General features: G+C 37.4%; 2 protein-coding genes across 4 annotated transcripts; both read left to right on the forward strand.

Moving 5' to 3' along the window:
* The first annotated feature begins 42 nt into the window (after nucleotides 1-42).
* Nucleotides 43-16,269, forward strand: LOC6647063 (serine/threonine-protein phosphatase 2A 56 kDa regulatory subunit epsilon isoform). Of its 2 annotated transcripts, none has more exons than XM_047013680.1 (9): nucleotides 43-183; nucleotides 13,013-13,352; nucleotides 13,424-14,201; nucleotides 14,271-14,470; nucleotides 14,612-14,806; nucleotides 14,868-15,058; nucleotides 15,115-15,448; nucleotides 15,510-15,739; nucleotides 15,816-16,269. In XM_047013680.1, the coding sequence occupies exons 3-9, from the start codon at nucleotides 14,063-14,065 to the stop codon at nucleotides 16,105-16,107; spliced, it is 1,581 nt and encodes a 526-aa protein (XP_046869636.1). In that variant the 5' UTR covers nucleotides 43-183; nucleotides 13,013-13,352; nucleotides 13,424-14,062; the 3' UTR covers nucleotides 16,108-16,269. The 2 variants fall into 2 exon arrangements, with proteins under 2 accessions (XP_046869636.1, XP_002069880.1); XM_002069844.4 differs by lacking the exon at nucleotides 43-183 and adding an exon at nucleotides 2,886-2,971.
* Nucleotides 16,270-20,941: 4,672 nt separating this feature from the next.
* On the forward strand, nucleotides 20,942-22,593 carry LOC6647062 (solute carrier family 25 member 45). 2 transcript variants are annotated; one of them, XM_002069843.4, is made up of 5 exons: nucleotides 20,942-21,169; nucleotides 21,452-21,564; nucleotides 21,617-21,857; nucleotides 21,915-22,029; nucleotides 22,084-22,593. In XM_002069843.4, the coding sequence occupies exons 1-5, from the start codon at nucleotides 21,124-21,126 to the stop codon at nucleotides 22,475-22,477; spliced, it is 909 nt and encodes a 302-aa protein (XP_002069879.1). In that variant the 5' UTR covers nucleotides 20,942-21,123; the 3' UTR covers nucleotides 22,478-22,593. The 2 variants fall into 2 exon arrangements, with proteins under 2 accessions (XP_002069879.1, XP_023034405.1); XM_023178637.2 differs by lacking the exon at nucleotides 20,942-21,169 and having other exon boundaries at nucleotides 21,504-21,564; nucleotides 21,634-21,857.
* Nucleotides 22,594-22,807: the final 214 nt, after the last annotated feature.

Below are 22,807 nucleotides of genomic sequence, written 5' to 3' on the forward strand. Positions count from 1 at the left end.
ATCGATTAACTATAAAGCTAGCCACAATGAAAACACCGACATCTGGCAACACTTAAATGTGATACGCCATCTTAAAAAAATCTCTCTGTGTGAAAAAGTCTAGTTGCCGCTTCGAAAATATTGAATTATTCGCATAAAATAGCAATACCGACTGGATTAACTAAACGCAAAGGATCAATAAAGGTTAACAGCATGCGCTGCAACTGAAATTCGCTCAAGTGTCCTGATCATTGTCAACAAAAATCACAAGTGAAAAATCTTTCTGCAGGCGAAAAAGGCTGTGTGTGTGTGTTTGTGTGCGTGTGTGGTGTAAAGAAATGCGAATGTCGTTGTCGCCGCTTTTTTGTATGAGTGTGTGTGTATGTCGTATGTACGTGCGGCGCGTTTTGCATGGCAGCTGCGCTGCTGCCTCCTAATAAAATCGAAATAAAGGTGTGAATTTTCTCGCTTGAATTTTTAAAAAAAAATTGTAAAATAAGTGCAAAGTTTTTTAACAAAAATAAAATAATTGCACCAACCAAAAAATAAAAAACCCCCCTCAAAAACAAAACCAATACAAATTCTCCAAATTGTTCAAATTCTAAAAATTCTGCAACTCAAGAAAGAGCAAAAGAGAGAAAGATAGAGAGAGAGAGAGAGAGAGAGAGTGAAACCAAAAATTAGAGAACAAGAAAGCAAAGGGAGAGAGAGAGTACGCGCACAGCCTGGGAGAGCAAAAAAATTAAACAAATCATTTCTTGTGGTGAGTGCAAGTTCTGTGTGTGAATGTTAACAAAGTTCAATTACAAATCCTTTTTTTTTTTGTAAACTCTTGCGCCAATAGCCGCAAAGTACCGGCTGTTAATAAACATAATTTCGAATTAACAATCTCTGCCCCACTCTGATGCAATGCTTAAACAAACACACAGGCACCCCCTTAAAAAAAAAGAACAAAAATCTCTCATCTTGACTCATTTTATGAGCTATTAATTTTTATGAGTCCTGTTATCATCCGAGTAATTAACTGAACAAACACACACATACATATACCCACGAATATATACATATATGTATGATGTTTCGCTTGTATCTATTTATGTACATATGTAATTGTTCATTTTGTATATAAAATAATTTCTCAAAAAGACCCAAAAACTCACCACACTCACTTTTTTGGGGCCTGCTCACACACACACACACAGCGGCAAGGGGAGGCTTGCTCAGTTGGCGTCTATGGCCGTGTGTGTGTGTGTGTGTGTGTGTGTCTAGTGATTCACAAAAGCAACAACCCCAACATTCGTATTATCTCTACTACACCTTCTTCGCTTTTTTCTTTTTTTTTTTGCCACTTTTACTATATGTGTACGTACAATAACAACAATTGCAGCTGGCCACAATTCTTCTCAAACTGTGTGACTCTCTCGCTCTCTCCACCTGTCGCCTACAAAACTTGGCCAGTGTGACCATATTTTAGTAAAAAAGGCAGCCGCTTCGCTTTGGCTTTTACTTTGCTGTTCTGCTCGTTTGGGGCCCACACCAATACACACGCACACATTCACTTCTAGGGAGCGTGGAGAGCGCTAACCGAAAAAAAAATCGGCTTTCTTTGTGGCAGCAGCAGCAGCAACAACGACGACGACGACGACGATGATGACGACGATTCCATTTAGTTGCCGTACGCCGCTGTCGCCGTCGGTTGGGTGCAAAAAGATATAAAGAAATCTTTTGTACACATACACAAACAAACATTCTTGAAATATAGAACGCAATCTGTTTTATCACAAAATCGAAAAGGAATCGAAAAAAAAGAAAAACATAAAAAATTAACGCAAAAATTGATTTGCTAAATGCAAAATTGTTGAAAAAGTGCGCAGTAAATGCAACGAGAAATAAATATGTAAATTTAAGCACAAATACAATTAAACGTTTAGTCTCGCGGAGCAGCAGCAGAGTGTAAGTGTGTGTGAGAGAGTCAGAGAGGGGGGAAAGAGGGCCCAAGACAGGCGGCAGCTACAATTGAAATTCGTTTGGGTTTTTATATTTTATTTTCTGTTTTTTCTTCATTTTTTTTACTTATATTATTTTTAGAATATCGATTTTGTGGCCCGCAGAAGAGACTCTTTCATTTGTGTGTGTGTGTTTGTGTGTGTGATATACATATTTATGTATGTTAAGTGTGTCTATCTGCGTATGTTTATTTGTGTGTATGTGTGTGTGTGTGCGTGTGCTGAGAGAGTATTAAGAATTATGTTTTAAAATAAAGTTATCTAATCGTTTCGTTTGTGCAAAATTAAAAAAAAAAAAAATCAAATGTCTCAAAAATTGTCTCCCTTTGGTTTAAGGTGATCAACAGCTCTCTCACTTCACCTCACTTTCTTCTTTCTCTCTATTTGTGGTCTCTCTTACTCACTCACGTCATTCCCATTGGCATTCCCTATTAGATTCTTCTTATATTTCACCTACATTGTTAGCATACACACACACACACACACAAACAAATACAAATGCATATATGTATACTGTGACACAGACACGGGTGGCTGCTGCTAGTGTGTTTTGTGTGTTTTGCTTTTCGTCGACATTCGCCTTTAAACAAGATCTCTTCCATTCCCTCTCTCTATTCGCCCCTCACGCTCTTTCGCCCACCCGCTGCCCACGTTGCTGGTCTCTGTCGCTGTCGCAGTCGCTGTCAACGTCTGTCGTCGCTTGCGTATTTACATGTGTTGGCCCCTTTGGCCCCCATTACAGAAAAAATAAGAGAAAAAAAACGAAAAAAGAAAACAAATACACATAAATAAATAAAAAAAAAATACAAAAAAAGTGCAAACTGGTTTAATTCAATTATGTCAAATGTTATTCACAGAATATAAGCAGCAGCAACAAAAACAACAACAACAATCAATATTGATTACAACAAAAAACAACAACAACTGTTTTCCACTTCTTCTTACCACACATACATTTGGCCGACACCAACAACAACAAGAACAAGGTATGAAACGGAAGTTGCCCACAGAGAATTCCAATCAGATTCAATTTGACCATTTTAGTGAAATATTCCAATTTGATATTATTTCAAATTATTTGTTCGTACATTAAATTAAATTGAAATTAGAATGACCCTTAAATCAAATATTAAAATGTAGTACAGTCGCTTTTGAGGAATACAAAAAAAAAAATAAGCTATACGTAATTGTTAATAATAGTAACGAATTACCCAAAACTTGATTTCACGTTATGTGAGAGACACAGACAGACAGAGAGAGAGAGGGAAAGAGAAAGAGAGTGAGGTAGCAATTCAACTGGAAAAGAAACAAAAGTTGTGCTAATATTTTTTAAGGCGTTTGTTTTGTCGGTTTGGTTTTTTATTATAATAATTATTTTTTAAGGTATTGTTGATTTCCCAAAAAACTGATTGCGCAAAACAAAAAAAAACAAAAAAAAAAAGGAAAAAAGCAATAACAAAACAACAAAAGTCACGTTCAATGTGACAACCTCCGACGACGTTGACGACGACGATCAGCATCAGTGAGAAGCACTAGGCTGGGACTTGTCGTGATATAAGTTATTACTATTATTAAGCTCTGTGCTCGTATAAATTATGATTAAATTTAGTTTGTCAAAATTGAAATTGTTATCATTATAGGAGGGTTAAGAAAAATCACACACATTTGCCATTACAACAAAAAGTGGGAGTCGAGAGACCTTGTCACCAGCTGTCAAAAGAAGACAATGAAATACAAAGCATTTGTGTGTGTGTGTGTGTGAGTTTCTTTTTGACACATTTGTGTTAATTTTGTAGGTTCGATTTCTCAAATTCTTCAATTGGAATTGAGACTTGGTACTTTGTTGTTAATGTATTGAGCAGGTTATTTTCACGTCAGCCGCATATACATACAGAATCACTCAATCAATTAGAACGAACCTGTTCCTTTATAATATACTTTGTTTGGCATTCTCATATTTGAAATAACTTACTTGGAGCAACTCACCTTAAATAGGGTTTTAGAATGGAAATAAATCCTAACCACATAGTTTAAAACTGTTTTTTATTTTTTTTCTTCTTGGCTTTTGTTTTTAAAGCCTTCTTAATAAGCGACCTGCTTTGCGTCTGTTCACCTTTCGCCTCTGGCAGCCGGCAAAACGCACTTCTTTTCCTTTTTCTCTGCTGTGCTGTGCTGTGTTGTGCATTTAACTTGGCTGGAATGGTGTATTCTTGAGGTTGAGGTTGTGGCTGGTTGCAGTAGTTAAAGAGCGTGCTAAAAGTCAATTTGACAGTTCTCTCTTTCTCTCTCTGTGGTCTCTTCTTGGCTGATTTTCGCTCTGTTGACGGGCATAACCTCTTAATGACCATCTCACTAGCACACACACACACACACGTGTATGTGGAGCTGCATTTTGTTGATGTCTGTTTCGACATAGCTGACCTCGCTTTTGCTCTACATCTCGTTGCCTTTCTCTGTCTCTGCTCGTCGACCGTTATGTTATGTGTGTTGTATGGCTGTCATTATGTTTGTTGTATCTTTCAGTGTTTCCCTAATTTCCACGCATAATAAACCACGCATAAATAAACATTTACATAAACTGTTCATTTCCTTTACATACATAAAACTTGTCTTTTTGATTTTAGATAATTCCAATCGTAGTTTTAGTTTTATTTATTTATTCTGTCTGTTCTTAAGCGATTCTTCCTTTAGTTTTGCATGAACTTATCACAGGGCAAGCGTAGGTCAAATATTTGTCGTTACTATTGGATGATGATGATGAGTTCCAGTTTCCGAATCAATCTGAATTTATTCTGTAAAATAATAAAAAAGTAGAACAATTTGGATTTTGATTGTCTATCCTATATATACCCTAAATTAATGAGGATTATATTGAAAACGTTGAAGACTTTTGAGAGGAATCACAGGTGGAATTGATTTAAGTATGCAATTAATTACAGGGTATTTCTTGTTGTTGTTGACCCACCAAAGGGGAGGAGGGGGTGGATTCAATTGATGACGTTTCTTACAATTTAATTTTAGATTCGCGAGGAGGCTGCAAAATTTTTGTGTATGGTAAAGAAAAATGTTGTTGCTGATATTTTTACGACCCATGTCGAGCGAGAAAGAGAGTGAGGGAGACAGAGAAAGAGAGAGAGAGAGAGAGTCGATAATTGAATAAGAGAGTATGTGAGAGAGAGAAAAGAGATTGAAGAAAGAGAATAAGCGAGGAAAAGTAAAAGTGTGGGAGTAGTGGAAATTAATTTCCGTTTTGGCCATATTCCATATTCAAGTGCAGCAGTTGGTTTGCTCTGTGTATATAAAGGAAGAATTTCTTAAATTAAAATTATGTGTGTTTTGCCTTTATATTAATAGAAACGAAAATTATTCTTTCTGCTGCTGCTGCTGATGTCTGAATATTTCTGATGAATGAAATAAGCACATGACCTTGAATTCCAATCGAATTAAATGGATGACTCAAATGCCATTAAATAGGGTCATAGAGCACTGAACAGACGACAAAATATGAGAGATCTAGAATGAATCTTTTCGAATAGTCTGTGGTGCAGCTCTCTCTGTCTCTCTCTCCCTCTCTCTCTGTGTATATATAATCAATAAATCAGTTTTTAACCAGCCCAAAAGACAGGTGACAGTAATTAAATAAAATCGCATCGAGCAATTAATAATTCAAGTCAAAAAACCAACTAATGACCCTGAAGATGTATCTACACATACAGGTACATTCATATATGTATGTATGTATATCTATATAAGGCTACAATCTCTTTATATGCATACGAACTGCTGTAAGGTGAGAGACTTATCTTATCGTGCAAGATAGATAAATTCCACCTTCTGTTTATGCGACAATTTCTTTGCCTTTTGATTGCCACGCCCACTACCACCACACATAGCTTATCACCTGTTAGAAATCACTTAATTAAAAAACTAATAGAGTGGGTATAGAGGAGGGGAACGCGCGGCAGAGAAAGGGCCCAGTTAGACTTTCCCTCCTTTTTTATGTAAAATTTCCATTATTATTTTTTATGTTTTTCTTTTTGCAATAATTCTTGGCATAGAAATGAAAGGTAAACTGTCCATAGAAATGTCTTGTGATATTATTTATTGCTATTCTTTGTTCTTTCTTTTTGACTAAATTTAAATGCCATTTAAATTATTCCATTTCGAGTTATGCAAATCTTATGACAAAAATGTAGGGCGATTTTCGTCCAAGTTATATAATTTTGAGGCTATGAATACAAATTTTCAGTTCGAATTCTAGCATGCTAGAGAGCTAGATGAATGTTTTCAAATCGACATTATATTCATTCATTTTTCATGGTAATTAAACGAATACAAATGCTGACAAAGATAGATAAATTTATTCATTCGGTTTTGTTTGTTTTGTATTCTCGAATATTGCAATTTAATAACGAGTTTTGGACTGTGTACAGACTGAAATCCTTAAAAAACATGTCTTTTAGCTTCGCTTTAAGCCTGTTGCACCTTGCTTCGATGCTCTTTCGTGGCTTTCTAATAAAGTTCTCATTGAATTGTGCTCTCTTCTGTCGTCTAGTGATTCAATTGTTCAATTGTTGTTTGCAATTGCAATCCATCCTTGTTTGTGTCCTCTTGACGCCCTCTAATGGAGGCAATATGTAAATGGGTCAATGAGGTCGTAAAAGTGCACGTGCTTCCCCCATTTGTGGTCACATTGTGCTCCATTTACCACAGCCATTTTCGTTTTTCTCTCTAATGTCCTGGAAACATGGAAAATAAAGAAAATTTTAAAAGATTATTAAAGACTCAAACGACAACAAGTACTTTTTGCATTTTCTGAGCTTCCATTTTACTTTGGTTTTAATTGTTTAATTAAATTGAAGAAATTGTGGTGCGCTTTGTTGACTTTCCCCTTTTGTCTTAGTCTTTGTGTGCCTTTAGCTTTATCTTTCGTTATGTTTGGTTGTCATTTGGGTTTTACGATTTCGTCATGTGTCATATTACTTGTTAGGCAGAGGTCTTATTTAATATTGCAAAAGACAAGACAAGAAAAGAAAAGAAAAACACATGAAACATGTGTGTACAGAAAGAAAGACTATTTGTTGTTTTTGTCTTCTCCCCCGACAAGCAAGCAGCTGATGTAATTAGTTAGTGTTGCATGTGTACTTTGGTCAACTAATTCATGACTTTCTCTTCTGCAAATGATAATAGGATTCATTTGAATAGGCGCTTGGGAGAGGTTAAGTAAACCATCAGATGATCCCCCTAAACGCTAGTTGTAGTTCCATACAAAACAAATTCATAAGTTTCCAATGAATTTTTGGTGCACATTGTTTACCAGGAATCGATTTTTGTCCTTGTTTCTTTGAATGCGAAATTTTTGTTGGCTGGTGCTGCGGGGCCAAAGAAAGTTTTTCTTTAGCACCTTTTACTAGCCATAATCTGATTCCTGATTGCATTTCTTTCTCTTTCTTCTCAATTATAATTGCACTTTATGTTGAGTTAAATGTGTGTGTGTGTGTGTGTGTGTGTGTGTGTGTGTGTGTGTGTGTGTGTGTGTGTGTGTGTGTGTGTGTGTGTGTGTGTGTGTGTGTGTGTGTGTGTGTGTGGGCAGGACGAAGGTCCTATCTACGTATATATGTCATCCTGTCAACCCTCTTCGCATTTCTCTTTCGTCATTGCTGACGAACGTGTTTTAACCAAAAATAGAAGTCATTCTTCTGCATGTTGTGTGTGCCCTGTATGTGTGTGTGTGTGTGTGTCTATTTTTGTGCCACAAAATGCCGTTAGTCCATGTGGCATTGTCCCACTGTGTGTCGCATTGCGTGAGCTACTTCCATTTCCAACTTGTGTTATGGCATTCCTGAGGTGATGATGGTGTTGGAGTGGCGTGGAGTGGGAGGCGCCTCCTATAATTGAAATTAGTTCAAAGGAAACTCTGGAAAGCTGCGTCAATATATCAATGAATGGAATCTATTTGCCAATTGGAATTAATAAAGTGCAATAGGTTAGTTGAGATGAAAATTCCCTTCTCTCGCTCACTCTCTCTGTCCCTCTCTATTCAGTTTTTGTTCCCTTCACTCAATACCCTTTGCATTGCGTATCTCGTGTTTGCACTCGCAAAGAGTCAAAGGAATCGATAGTTTGGTCCTTTATTTGCCAACTGCTGCAAAGATTTCAAATGTTGCTGTTGCCGCGGAGCGTGATGTGTGTCCGTTTAATGTCCTTACGCTCTGTTTAAATTTAAAGGTACGGGAGTGGAGTCTATCCGTGACTTGCCTAGTTCATATCTTTATTGAGTTAAAGGAAAGCAAAACAGAAGAGGGCAAATAATTGTTCAGGGGTCAAAAAAACTGACCCAATTCCCATGAAAATTTCTGTCAAAATTTGTGAAACTGCGTATTTTTGAGGGTTGTGAAGGCAACACAAAAAACAAAAACCCCAAATAAAAAATGCACCGAGTGCGGAAAATTATAACCAAAAAAAAAAAAAAACACTAGCCCCTCACAATCTCCTCCTCGTTTCCTCTTCACCACTTTCACTCATGACATTTACACAACTTTTTTGTTGTTTTTGTTGTTGGCAACTGCTTTGAGGGCGAGCACGCAGAGCTCCTCCAGTCCTTCATCCCTCCCACAGCTCCAGAGTGCTCTTTACATTGTGTAAACTTTCGCTTCTTCTTCATCTTGGTGTGTTTCGCTTTTCCTTATGATGTATGAGTGGGCGGATGGGCGGTAGAACTTATTGTTCCATTTCCCTTTTCATGGTGTTGCGCTGCTCCCCCCCTTATGCAAATTTAACAGTGCATTTTACATATGCATGGATCGAACCGAGATGTGTGCCCCCATTTGCATTTTGTCCCCTCCTATCCCCGCCCCCGTCCCCTCTCTTCAACCCAACACCTTGTGAAGTTTATGAGTAAACATGCATTTGCAATTTTGATTTGATTGATATCCGATGCCGATTCTGAACGCAGAGCGAGTTATAGTCTCTGGTTGAAGGTCCAATCATTTCTTCCACGTCTCCATACCATTCGAAGATGATCGGATGATAGGGGGGGTCAAGGTCTTGAGAATAGAAGCTGGCGAGCAGCTGCTGTCAGGCATCTAATTGTTTTTCGTTTGGCAAATGCGCAATGAAATTTGAGGATAATCATCCACACGAATATGTGTATGTATGTGGCACGCCCCCATGCATCCTCCCTCCCACACTCACTCATGAGAAATGCTAATACATATATTTATCAATAATTCCGAATATCGAAAAAGTATGGAACAAAAAAGAACAGAAAAATCTTTAACGCACACGCAACATCTTGAGAAATTGGAATGCATTTTTTGTGAAAATTTTCACATTTTCCTCGGTGCGTGTTTTCACTGTCATGCTTGGATGAATGCGAAGCGATGAGAAGATACTTGCGATGTAGCCAGGACAGACAACATCTCTCTCGCTCTCTCTCTCTCTCTCTTGATTCCCCTTGAACTCTTTCCATCTCTTGCCATATGCCACATGCATCTGACTGACGCTGAAACATATTCATGGGGGAAAAACCGTTTCTTACTGCGTAGTTTTTCAACTAAAGCGTCCTTCCTTCCTACCCGAAACCTCAATTTGAATTCCTCAGACAAGTTTCGAGTACTCACAGGAGAGATAGGCGAACGACGACCTGAAAGGATGGAGGAAGGGTGAAGAAAAATTTACTAGAAAGTAGTGCGCAATTTCCCTTTGCACCACCTCTTGCTCCAGCGATATGGGAAATGAAAGACGAAGGAATAGCTATTGGAATAATTAACAACAAATATGATTTCACACTTGTGACCAACCAGCAAATAGCAAGGTCAGAGAGTGCAAAAGGAAAAAAAATGAATTTGTCACTGGCAATCAATAGAATGTATCTACCTAATGTGTGTATGAGTGTGTGTGTATCTGTGTGTGCATGCACATTTGATAAGCAATTGAAATAACAAAACGGTGATTCTCAATTGCCAACCAACAGAAACAACAACAATAATAATAACAACAAAAAAAAAAAACTCAGCCAAATCAAACAGAAGTAAAAAAGAAAAACAGAAATATTTATTAAATATTTACCCTGGACGGGCGACGCGCCACTCACCGAAAGAAGAAACGAAACCATGAGGCAAATGAAATAAGGCGTATATGAAGGTGGGGACTTACATTTCCATTCCCGTTGAGGTGGCAGGGGAGATGGGGGAAGAGGAACACATGCCCTTTGCTAAATCAACAACAGGGACGAAAAACCCATTTCAAGGACACAAAGTGAGTAACAACGAAACGGCAAAATGAATGCTCACTGTGGAATCTACGACGTGATTCGACACATAAGAGGAGCAGGACATACGACACACATATTGACCTGACCAGAACTGAAATGCTGGTCAACTGGCAGAATCGGAAAACAAAGAACGAACCAAGTTGATGGGCCTAAAACGACAACGGGAAAACATCAAACAGAAGCGGAGAAGGCATTTGCACCTCTCATACTTTACGCTAATTGCAATATCAATAAGAAACACTAACTAGAGATTAAACGTTTCAGCCCTTTGAAATAAATCTTATCCAAGTCGTTTAATTATATCATCTTTGTTTTGTTTTGCTATTGCTTATTGTACTTTCGTCAAAGTACTTGGCAAACATTTGAAATTCTAAGCACTATATTACGTAGGTGAAAATTGTTATACTGTTGATGTTATAATAGCCACTTTAAATGGCGATGGGAGGGGGAGGGGGAGTAGTGGGAGGTTATCAACAAATCAAATACGAACAGCAATGCCTCAACAAAAATAGGTGCGGACAACTAGAAAGTCAAAACAAACAAATTGAAAAAGCGTAGAATACGTCGTACGGCGGCGACTGTCAGCAGCAGGTTAGATAGGGGGGAGGATTTACGTAGATTGGGTCAAAGAGAAATGGACACAGAAGGTATCATCATCATCATCATCGTCATCTGTTTGCAATATTTATACTCAGCGTAGGTAATATCGATTATGGTTGGAAAGGAACTAAAAAAAATCAATAGACACGCGCCATAAATTTTCCTTTAACTTGTGAGAGCGGTAAGTGGGTGGTTGTTGGGGGCGGAGGGGGGAGGTCAACAATGCAAAGTTGTCTCATTATTTTTGGTGGCTAATGTCAGAGAATGAGAGAGAGCGAGAGCGAGAGCGTACATATATTATGTGCTACATGGCGTATGTGTTATATTGTTGTATAAAGTCATAAGGTCATATGAGTGTGTGTGTGTGTCTGTGTGTTTGTCGACTCTAATGGTCTACTGACCATTATTATTGTTGTTGTTGTTGTTATTGTTGTTATTGCTGTGGTTGTCGGTCATTTGTCTTGGGACTTTTGGGCACGGCAAACATTTTCGTTTCTTCCACAAATATATATAGCTGAGTATATAATATAAAATAGCATAATAAATGGGCCTAGCCTAGCCCCTCCCTTCTTTCCTTCCCTCGTTTCTCCATGCTTCTGTTAAGTAAAAAGCGTTTAATTGAATTTGGCCAACAGCAAAAAGCAAAAAAGTTGATTAACTTTTACTAAAAATGCAAAATGCTTGCACACAAAGAGAGACAACTTTTTGCCAGTTTTACACAGAGTTCCGGTTACACACACACACGCAGAGAGTAATGAGAGGGAAAGAGATATATATATATATTAAAGCAACGCCCACGCATCTCTAGCGTTTCTGCCAACAAAAAGCAGCAGCCGCAACAGCTGGCTTAGTCGATCACATTTACCTGTTTGTCACTCATACGCCTTGTGGTCGGTCTGTTGGTTGGAACCAACTGGCACACATGTATATGTGGGAGTTTGGTTCCACTTCCCAAACCACTCACACTCTCTCTCCCTCTTCTTCTGGATGTTTTGTGTGTGTGTGTGTGTGTGTGACATGTTTAACATGTTTTTTAGCCCGCTTGGACTTGCAATTTCTCTCTGTGTCGTCCATGTCTAACTGAATAACCCAACAAGTTCCGTTATGTCCTATAGTGAAAATTTTCTACAATTTTCCTCCTCCATGTTAGATACGAGTACGTCTGTGTCTATGTGTGTCTGCATGCAGGTGGTATGTGTATGTGTGTGTTGGTGAGTGGCATGGAATTGAATTTGCCTTCTGCCAACAGGATGCATTTCGCTTTTATTGCCCACCACGCCTCCCCTACCGGTACCATCAACGCCCTTCTCTATCTTACGCTTCATTTAGATTCATTTCCGGCCAACTTCCGTTCGTTTACCTGGGACCAGTCGTCCTCCGCGGGTGTTAACTTAATTTAAACAAGGCTAAGGTATATTTAATTTAAAGGAACATGTAAATATATTATATATAATTTCCTCATTTCTTGCTGTATCCTCCTCTTATTGGCAAAAATAAATGTCATGGCAAGCACCATCTGCCAACTATGTATGTATAAACAGCGTGGTTCGATGTATCCATTCAGTTTGGTTTGACTTGTTTGATAGTTGATCTAGAGAGAGCTGGAGATCGATTTGAACATGATTCAGTATTTTAATTTAGCTTGCATTTGTGCTTTTTAGTAGGTCAATTGCCATTGAAGGTTAAGCAAACAAAAAGTTATTGCATAGGTCAAAAACTTTGCAATTGGGCTTTAAATCTACAATTGATGCAAAACCTTTTAACCATGTATGCATATCACACTTTAAACCCTTAACCATCATAGTTTGGAAACAAAATCTCTGTTGTTTAGTGTAATGGGCTTGGCTTATTCCAGTAAGCAATTGTACTTTATTTCATTTTCCATAAACTGACAAATTTGCATTTAGTTGAGTTTAATTAGTTGATGAGTTTGTTGTTAATTGTACGCTTTTCCACTTGTTAGCCAACTCAGCTAAATATATCTGTTCACAGTCATTATCTACGCACACACACACACACCCACACACAAACTGATGAAAGACAAAGGTGATTAGATATAGACCAAATATCACCAGTTTACCATTGGTTTGTCAATTTTTAGGTTTTATTTTTATTGATAACCAATATGCTTTGTTTTTGTTATTTTTTGCAGAGTGCTGCGCGTTTGTGTCGTCCATGTGATGCCAAATACCCAATAGATAACAGAAGAAACCAACTAAACCCCAGGCTAGAAGGTGAAAGAGCAGCAAATGAAACAATAACAAAATAACAATTGATGTGCCATTCATTCTGAGAGAAAAAAAGAGAGAGAGAGAGACAACATTAAAGCTAAGCGTGAGAAGAGACAAAAAGAGAGAGTATTATCAGCAGCATTGCAAATGTCAGGAATCCCTCCATGAAATCAACAGAATACAGAAACAAAAGTCAGCTACCAAAAAAAAACAAAAGAAACACCTGTAAACCAACATCGTCATCAAGTGCAGGTGCCACAGGTGAGTTGCTCGATTTCTCCACCGATAATAATTATGTAAATTGTAAAGTTTTCTCTATATTTGCATTGCAGTGTATATACAAGTGTGAACGAATTTAAGAACAAAAAACCGTCAAAGGCAAACATCATCATCATTTCACCAATTCATTTTCTCCTCCTCCTCGTTGTGCATAAATAGATGTCAAGATAAGTCGATATCGTTTTAATACCGCCATTAATATTACACAACAACAACAACAGTTGGTGCAGCAACAGAAGGGAAGATTACATAAGCAGTTAGCAACAACTACAACAGCAAGAACTCTACGACGAGGAGGACCTTCTGTCGAGAAAGGCGCCGCCATAAGGAAGCTAGACTTCGCCTCGAGGGGTTTAGCCGATAATTACAAAACGCCAAATTCAACTGCGAAAGTCGCCAACATAACACATAAAATTTTCGGTTGGCTACGCAGAACACGCAACAAACGTCATCCTTCTGCAGCAGCGCAAGTCGGAATCCCCAACAGCGATTTCGACGAAGACGGCGACGAGGGCGACGTGGGCGAGGGAGGCGAAGGAGGAGGCGCAGGCGCAGCGGCCGCCAGCGATCAACAGAGACAACAACAATTTTCATTTGCGCATAATCGTAATAATAAAGCCGGCAAGCTGAATACCACACAGACAGCCACGGAGACCGCCGCCATCGATTCAAACGAACCCAAATCTGAAAAGATGTCATCGGGCACGTTTGTGGATCGAATCGACCCGTTCGCCAAACGTTCACTCAAAAAGAAGAGTAAAAAGAGTCAAGGTTCCTCGCGCTACAGAAATTCCCAAGATGTTGAGCTGCAGCAATTGCCGCCGCTGAAAGGTGAGTAAGATAGAGGCCACTTTGAGATTGTAAATTAATCAAACCCATTAATCTTGTTTTCTTGTTTAGCCGATTGCTCCAGCCTTGAACAGGAGGAGCTCTTCATACGGAAATTACGTCAGTGTTGCGTATCATTTGACTTTATGGATCCAGTTACGGACCTAAAGGGCAAGGAAATTAAACGTGCCGCGCTCAATGATCTATCCACCTATATAACACATGGTCGTGGTGTCCTAACGGAACCGGTGTATCCTGAAATAATACGCATGGTAAGCCAGCCTAGCTGATTTTACCTCAAAGCAAACAAAACAACTTTTCATCAGTTATCATTCAGTATTCATTTGTAAAAATCTATAAATATGTTCGTACTTTATTTAAAATTTTGCATATCCATTTTTTTTTATTCACAGATATCATGCAACCTATTTCGCACATTGCCACCCAGTGAGAATCCCGATTTCGATCCAGAAGAAGATGATCCCACATTGGAGGCATCGTGGCCGCATCTGCAACTGGTCTATGAAGTTTTCTTGCGTTTCCTCGAATCGCAGGATTTTCAAGCGACCATTGGCAAGCGTGTGATTGATCAGAAGTTTGTACTCCAGGTATGGCGTCCTCTTTTTTTAACTTTTCGCCGCCTCCTCTCATGCTTTCTTTGCCTTCAAGCTTTTGGAACTGTTCGATTCGGAGGATCCACGTGAACGCGACTTTCTCAAGACGGTGTTGCATCGCATCTATGGAAAATTTTTAGGTTTACGCGCTTTTATACGAAAACAGATCAATAACATATTCTTGCGGTTCATCTATGAAACGGAGCACTTTAATGGCGTTGGAGAGTTGCTGGAAATTCTTGGCAGGTAAGCATATGAAATTTTGTATTAGGTAGACCCTTCTAATCTTCTTTTTGTGATAGCATCATCAATGGTTTCGCCTTGCCACTGAAAGCGGAGCATAAACAGTTTCTGGTTAAGGTTCTATTGCCGCTGCACAAAGTCAAATGCCTATCGCTATATCATGCTCAGCTGGCCTATTGCATTGTACAATTCCTGGAGAAGGATCCATTCCTCACCGAGCCGGTGGTGCGTGGCCTGCTGAAGTTCTGGCCAAAAACCTGCTCCCAAAAGGAAGTTATGTTCTTGGGTGAAATCGAAGAGATCTTAGACGTAATCGATCCGCCACAGTTTGTTAAAATCCAAGAACCTCTGTTCCGGCAGATTGCCAAATGCGTATCGAGTCCACATTTCCAGGTAAGTTTCTAAATAGAATTTAGAAGCGATATCGTCATCAAACGATTGCATCATCAAATAGGTGGCTGAACGTGCTCTTTATCTCTGGAACAATGAATATGCCATGTCGCTTATCGAGGAGAACAATGCGGTCATCATGCCCATTATGTTCCCGGCCCTATATCGCATCAGCAAGGAGCATTGGAATCAAACCATTGTGGCGCTTGTCTATAATGTATTGAAGACGTTTATGGAAATGAATTCGAAGCTATTCGATGAGCTAACTTCCAGCTACAAGGCGGAGAGGCAAAAGTAAGTCGAAGATTTCCCTCAAAATCAAAAAAATTATGAATCTTATTAATTCAAATTGATTTTCTTTTCGAAATAGGGAAAAGAAACGCGAACGTGATCGTGAAGAGCTGTGGAAGAAGCTGCACGAACTCGAATCCAATCGTTCCAGCGGGCGTGCCGCAGGCGGTAGCGCTGCGACAGCGAACAGCGGCACATCAGCGGCAACAGGAGGACCGTCCTCGTCATCATCGTCACTGCAGCCCTCCAGCACAGCCGCCGCCGCCGCCATAAACTCTCATCAGCAACAGTCGAATAGCAGCAGCAGCGGCGCCGACAATAATCCTGCGACAGCAAATGCAAAAAACAAACAGGAAAAGGCCGAGAACTAAGTAAACGCAAATTGCGTCCGATACTAAAAACAATAAACGGCAAGAAGCGGAGGGATCAAAAAACACAGAGAGAGAACATAATTCGTAAAAGAAATCGCTGCTGCGCCGCTGGCTATATATATATAGACACATATATATATATATAAATATACATAAATATATCTTAAAACAAAAAGAGAAAAACAAAAATATACTAAAAACAAACATATGCTAAAAACAAAGGAAAACAAAAACAAACACTATCTAAAATATGTAAAACTAAAATGTATACTCGTTTGGCAAGACACCAACCAAGCTGGCGCTAAAAGGAGCTGTTATGCGAGATAACCAGGATCTGGAGGAGACATGAGATGGGCAGCAGAAATGTAGAAGTGTTTGTGTGTGTGTGTGTGTGTGTGCTGTGTGCTGTTACACTAACAGAATTCTGGACGTGGAATTTTGTTTCGAAGAACTCTATATAAATAATGTATCTTACAGTATACACACCCACACACTCACACATACACGAGCCTACACACACACACATACACACACACATACATATTATAAATATATATTACAGAAGAAAAAATATTATTAATTAATTTAAGCTAAAAGAAAGAAAACAAGAAAAGAAAAAAGCAAATTGAATAAAAAAAGAAGAAAAAAATGTTAGCAAGTCAAATGAAAAAATAGAAAACACAAAAAAAAGAGCCGATAACTAAAACAAACTCGATCGATGATCAATGGTTAATAACGGTAATGAGCTGAGCCAGAGCAAGAGAAGTGAATATTACTAATCCTAGCATAGAACACATTCTCCACCGCACACACCACACCTACACACTCTCCCACACGCACACAAACACACACAGACACACACACGAAATATTCACTATAGATGTGTAAAAGTGTTGAAAGAATAAGAAAAACAAACTGCGCTTAATTTTTATATACATAACACTTGTTTTTGTTTTCAGTTTTGTTATTGAGCAGTCGCGTCCCCCATATCTAGAACGGTGTGTCTTAGTCCAAGTTTCTGCAAGGTTTTTTTTTCTATTTTCCCCGCCCCTCTGATGATAAGATAGACCCCTCAAACGATTGTATAAAGTATATATATATATATATTATATAAAACATAAAGCGGAAAAACTTTGTTACTTAGCTTTAAGTGTTGTACACGCTTTCACGACTTTCACGACCCATCTCTTCTTTCCAACAAACGAAGAAACGTTTCCTGCTCAGTTTAATACCGAATCGAAAAGATAATGAACATTAAATGGAAAAACTAAGCCTAGAATTTTTTAGTATATTGTTGGAAGTTGCTTCTAAACGGGCCAAGGGGGAGATGAATCTAGCTTACAAAAATATGAAAACCAAACATAAAACAAAATGTAAAACAGCAAAAAAAAAACCACAATGAAAATTGGCGATGAGAGAAATGAAATTTATACATATAAAAGTAACGTAAAAAATTATATATATTTATAGTATAATCAATATAAATGTATTTAAGTATGCGAAATAATGTCTCTAAGCATGCGTAGTAATTGGAAAATGCAAATGCTAAATTGATAATACACATTGTATAAATGTTTATTAAGCTAACGATAGAGAAAAATGGAAAAACCGAGAGAAAAAAAAAACAACGTTCAAGTGGTATTAGTCTATATATATAGAGAGAGGAGAAAGCAGCTTGGTTTATAGTCATAATTTAATCTAAACCATTTCATTCTCAACTATCACATGCTAACGAGAAGATTGTTCTCAATTCTGATTACTAACTTGTTATTCCATCTATTTCGTAAATCATTCTTATCAGTTTCTCAAATATGGTATTCTATTTCGAACCTATGTTCGCCCAAAAATTGGAAATTCGCATTTGCTTCTAGATGTTTGTCAGTCTATCTTAATATACCCCGATTTCAGGTTTTTCCCACTATCAAAATTTAGAATAATTCTCGAACTATCTAAGGGGGCAGTTATCCTAAGACAAGGGTATATTCACTTTTTCAAAACCTTTCCTCATTTTAAATTAGTAGATGAATACTTTTGGGAAAATGCGCACAAATTTTCAATCGATTCGCTGAACAATCGCAAAAACGTTTTCATTGTAAATATTTATAGGCAACTAAAAAAGAGAAAAAAATAAAAATAAACAAATGATAAAATACAAAATCCAGAAATAAATGTATAAATGAATGAACGAATTGACTGCTCCCCTCCCCTCCTTCCCGCTCACCATCACCCTCATAGATTCCTCAAAATGAAAAACAAGAAAAAGGAAAACACTCACTCACTTAGGCGCACTATCATAGTAAGAAAATATATAAAATTTATATATATATATATATATATATATATACTTATATTATATTATGTATTATGTGTATGTGTGTATGTTTGTTCATATTCAATTCACATGTTCCCATTAGAATGAATAGATCAGCAAATATTAAATCGAGAAACTAAATAGAGATCATCTAACAAATTGAATGTATCTGTGAATTGTGAGTTATATATATATATGTATATAAATATATATATATATACCATACATACATATTACGCATAATTAAGGAGAAAGGAAGAAAGAAATAAACTAAATCAAACAAAAGTTATCGTTATTATAAAGAAAACAAAAAAAGAAACCAAAAAAAAAAAGAAAAAACGAAACCCAAAACCGTTTGCAATTGAAGAAAGAAAATGCATCTAATAAATTATTAAAGTGGTTCTACCCAAAAATATCTGAACAAACTATGGCCTAAATACTAAGCAACGTGTGTAAGAATGTTTTGCATCTTTATATTAGTGTGTAATTGAGATAACAACCACAACAACAACGGAACATTATATATCCAAAACAAAAATAAAAAACGAAAATAATGCAATAGAACCTATTGAAATATTGCCACATGAAAGCCTTAACTGCCTTTATAATAACCGTATTACAACACCAACAACAACAAGAAAACGAAAAACAACAACAACTATTATGCCCCAAAATGCTGGGGCATACATACATAAGTGAAAACAAAAACGATCACACACAACAGGCAGGCAGGATTTGGTTTAGGTTTTTGTTTTTTGCTTTGGGACTTGCTTATGAGAAATACAGAAATATTTTAAATCAAAATCTAATTGTGGCTATGGTTTATCCGAACCGAAGTAATAGTTATATGTATGTACAAGTTTCTCATTCCACGATCACTATATTGCCATATCTTTTACCCACTATCCGTTATCCGAGTTGAAAACCTTTCTCACATCTCTCGCTCTCTCAGCCAAATATCTCAGAGTTAAAAAGGGAATCGCTTCCCATCAGCTGAGCTCGCATAATCCTATATCCGCTTAACAGTTATCCGATGGAGCAATCTCGCTATTTCAAACACACACACACACACACACACACATGTGTCTATCTATATATCTCTCCCACTCTCTAGTTAACGTGGATAGTTCATATAAGAATGCCAATCTAGAAGAAGAAAATAAAAAAACAAATAGAGATGAAAATTTTTGTAAAAACGAAAACAATTAAAAAATGTTAAAATGCCTAATATACGATAAATCTATACATATACATACATATAAGTCACAGTGGTATATATATGTATATACATATATACATATATGAACATTTTTTTTTTGTTTCTCATTTTTGTTGCACTCTCTGAGTTAAATGTTTTTAGTCTGCTTTCGACTCTTATAATTGTAACTTTAACTATAGTTTTATGTATTTATATGTATAAACCAACCAACAAAAAGAGAAAAAAACAAAAACAAACAAAATGAAGCATGTTAAAATTTAAATTGGCCGTGGCTTAGATGCCCAGCTAAAGCGTAAAACTCGTTAAGTACTTTTAGAGACAACAAATAAAATAAAAAGGAAAACAAAAACAAAAAAACTGTACTAAAAAGTGCGCTAAAAATGCAAACAACAAAGAAAGAAGACGCATTAACAAATGTTGCATGTTAATAACAACTAAAATCCAACGCAGAGAAATGCAAAATATGGTTAAAAGCGCTTAAAACAATATTTATAAATAATGAATGTGTACTATGGGATACTAAACGTGAATTATGCTGTATTTTCTTATGTTCTAAACTTGTATAAAACATAAAACACAAAAGCAAAAATAATTATACTGATTATACAACACAAATTGAATAATTTGGAGTTTTTGGTTCAGTTTTAAAACCAATCACACACACACACACACACACACATAACTAAACAAAATCTTATGCTGAGAGTAAATATAAAAAGTAAATTACACTACACAACAAAAAAAGAAATATATATAATTTATATATATACAAAATTATATATGTGAAAGGAAGAAGAATCTAGATATAAACACACACACACACATGCATGCATATATATATATATATATATTTATATATATGTATATGAAAACATAATGACGTTTAGTTGATCGCTTTCAACTTCATTTAAAGTTGATAGTGAAAAATTAAAATAACGGTAAACGGGCAGCAAAAAATCCAGTTAAATGCGCTGAAGAACAAAAAAAAAAAAAAACAAACAAACAAAAATAAAAAATTTAAATTATTTAGCTGCAAGCAGAATTAACCAAAAACCGAAAAAAACGCAAAAACCACAACAGAAAAAAAATAAATAAAATCCACAAAAAAAAGAAGAGAAGGAGACAACCAACATGAATGAATGAATGATTAAATGAATAAAGATTGAAAGAAAGAAATCGCAAAAGAAAAGAAGATCAATCAACAATAAAAAAGAAAAAAAAATTAATTAATAAAAAAGAATAAAATTACAAAAGAAATGGTTTATTATTAATATTCGTTAGCCATCTGTCTAACTGATTTGAATAATTGGAATTTCAGGACAGTGTGCAGTGTGCCAAAAGCTTTGGCGGAGAGCTTTTTAAGAATTGCATTTTCACCGACTGTTGCTGCTGCGGCAGTGGCAGTAGCAGTTAGTACCCCGACTTGGCCAAGAGCGGATAAAAGAAAAGCGCAAGAAAAATCAATTTGGCCCAATTATCCATCCCAATGAAGTGGGAAAACTATTGTGATTTCGTGGCTGGCTGCTTTGGCGGTAAGTTTTTCACTATTTACACTTCATTTATGGATAACTACCGAGATGCTTTGACATGGATGACGCAATTCACATCTGGTTTGTTTTTTTATGGCCCACCCACCGCTTTTGCTTTTTTGTCACGGTCAAGTTCAGGCACGGCGCCCCTGATCTGAGGCGTATTTTTGGCAATTCTTGGCAGCATTAGATGCCATGTGCTCGGGATGCTGTGCCTCAATTAATACATTATTGCATTGCATTGTAGGCAAAAAAATTAATTAAAATTTACGGTCAATTCCGCAGGTGCCTGTGGCGTGTTGGTGGCCCATCCCCTAGATACTATTAAGGTATGGCAGCAGGCTTCCAATTCCTCGGTATTGACGGCGGTGCAACAAATCTACGCCCGCAACAATGGGGTAAGTGGACATGGGGGTGCTGGGGGAGGCGTCAATGGCACACACTTTAAAGATCAACGGCTTTTACAGGGGCATGTTCTTTCCATTCATCTCGACGGGGGCCATCAATTCACTGCTCTTTGGCATCTACGGGAATCATTTGAGGCAACTGCGTAAAGTTTGCCACAGCGACTACCAACGGGAACAATTGGAGTATAAGAACATGTTCTGGGCCGGTTCGGTAGCAGGATTTGTGCAATCCTTTATAGCTTGTCCCATGGAATTGATCAAAGTGCGTTTTCAGACACATTGCTGTGAGTATGAGAACATCTTTTAATGAAGTCAGAAAATGATTATTGCACATTCTCTAGACTACAATGATTATCTTTACGGACAGCGGCGTACGCTTTTTGGCACTGTGAAGCGAATCTTAAAAAATGATGGTATCTCGGGACTCTATCGCGGTCTTTTGCCCATGATGTGTCGGTGAGTAGGTGCTGGTAATTAATGAGAATGGACCAAACAAGTGGTGTTTTACAGGGATGTCCTGCCATATGGAATATATATGCTCGCCTATCGTCAGAGTGTCGACTATCTGGATAATACGGAATTTGTGCGGCGTCGTCGCAATCATCCGGATGGCTCAAATGTGAGTCTATTGGTTACCACCATGGCTGGCGCCTGGGCTGGTGTCATCTCCTGGGTTTGTGTCATTCCATTTGATGTAGTCAAAACGCTTATGCAGGCCGATGAGAATCACAAATTTCGCGGCATAATACACTGTGTTCAGGTCAATTATCGAGCCTACGGATGGCGGAGTATTTTCCGCGGCAGCTGGATGTTGGTAGCTAGGGCGATACCCTTTAATGCAGCCACCTTTTTGGGCTACGAATATGCCTTGGAATGCTGTCATCAATACGACACATATGTGTAACAGAATACTGATCGGATCTTAATATTCGTCCTATATATATCTATAAGAGCTTTAACTAATTGATAAATGTGAGATTTACACAAAAATTTAATACAATTTTCAAGATTTGCACAAAATTTTCCATAATTGTATAAGTTTTTCTTTTCAATGAGTTTAAAATTGTGAGTAAGTTTAAGCAAAGCGCCAAATATCGAAAGTCTGGCAACGCCGTAGTTCATAAAATTTTCCGTTATCCAACACTAAACCCATCTGTTGCGGTTCGCCTCATCGGTTTGGCTCATCGGTTGGATGACCATTTTTATGGATGTTTTTGAATTTGATCTAGCCGTT

Source organism: Drosophila willistoni, chromosome 3R, assembly GCF_018902025.1.
Source record: "Drosophila willistoni isolate 14030-0811.24 chromosome 3R, UCI_dwil_1.1, whole genome shotgun sequence".
Lineage (NCBI taxonomy): Eukaryota > Metazoa > Arthropoda > Insecta > Diptera > Drosophilidae > Drosophila > Drosophila willistoni.

Excerpts from the sequence above, each read along its gene's own strand:
- LOC6647063 (XM_047013680.1), top strand. The coding sequence starts at position 14,063 with ATGTCATCGGGCACGTTTGTGGATCGAATCGACCCGTTCGCCAAACGT. Across the intron at positions 14,807-14,867 it reads ATCAGAAGTTTGTACTCCAG|CTTTTGGAACTGTTCGATTC; the intron begins GTATGGCGTCCT and ends TTTGCCTTCAAG. Across the intron at positions 15,740-15,815 it reads TACAAGGCGGAGAGGCAAAA|GGAAAAGAAACGCGAACGTG; the intron begins GTAAGTCGAAGA and ends TTTTCGAAATAG.
- LOC6647062 (XM_002069843.4), top strand. The coding sequence starts at position 21,124 with ATGAAGTGGGAAAACTATTGTGATTTCGTGGCTGGCTGCTTTGGCG. Across the intron at positions 21,170-21,451 it reads CGTGGCTGGCTGCTTTGGCG|GTGCCTGTGGCGTGTTGGTG; the intron begins GTAAGTTTTTCA and ends TCAATTCCGCAG. Across the intron at positions 22,030-22,083 it reads CTTTTGCCCATGATGTGTCG|GGATGTCCTGCCATATGGAA; the intron begins GTGAGTAGGTGC and ends GGTGTTTTACAG.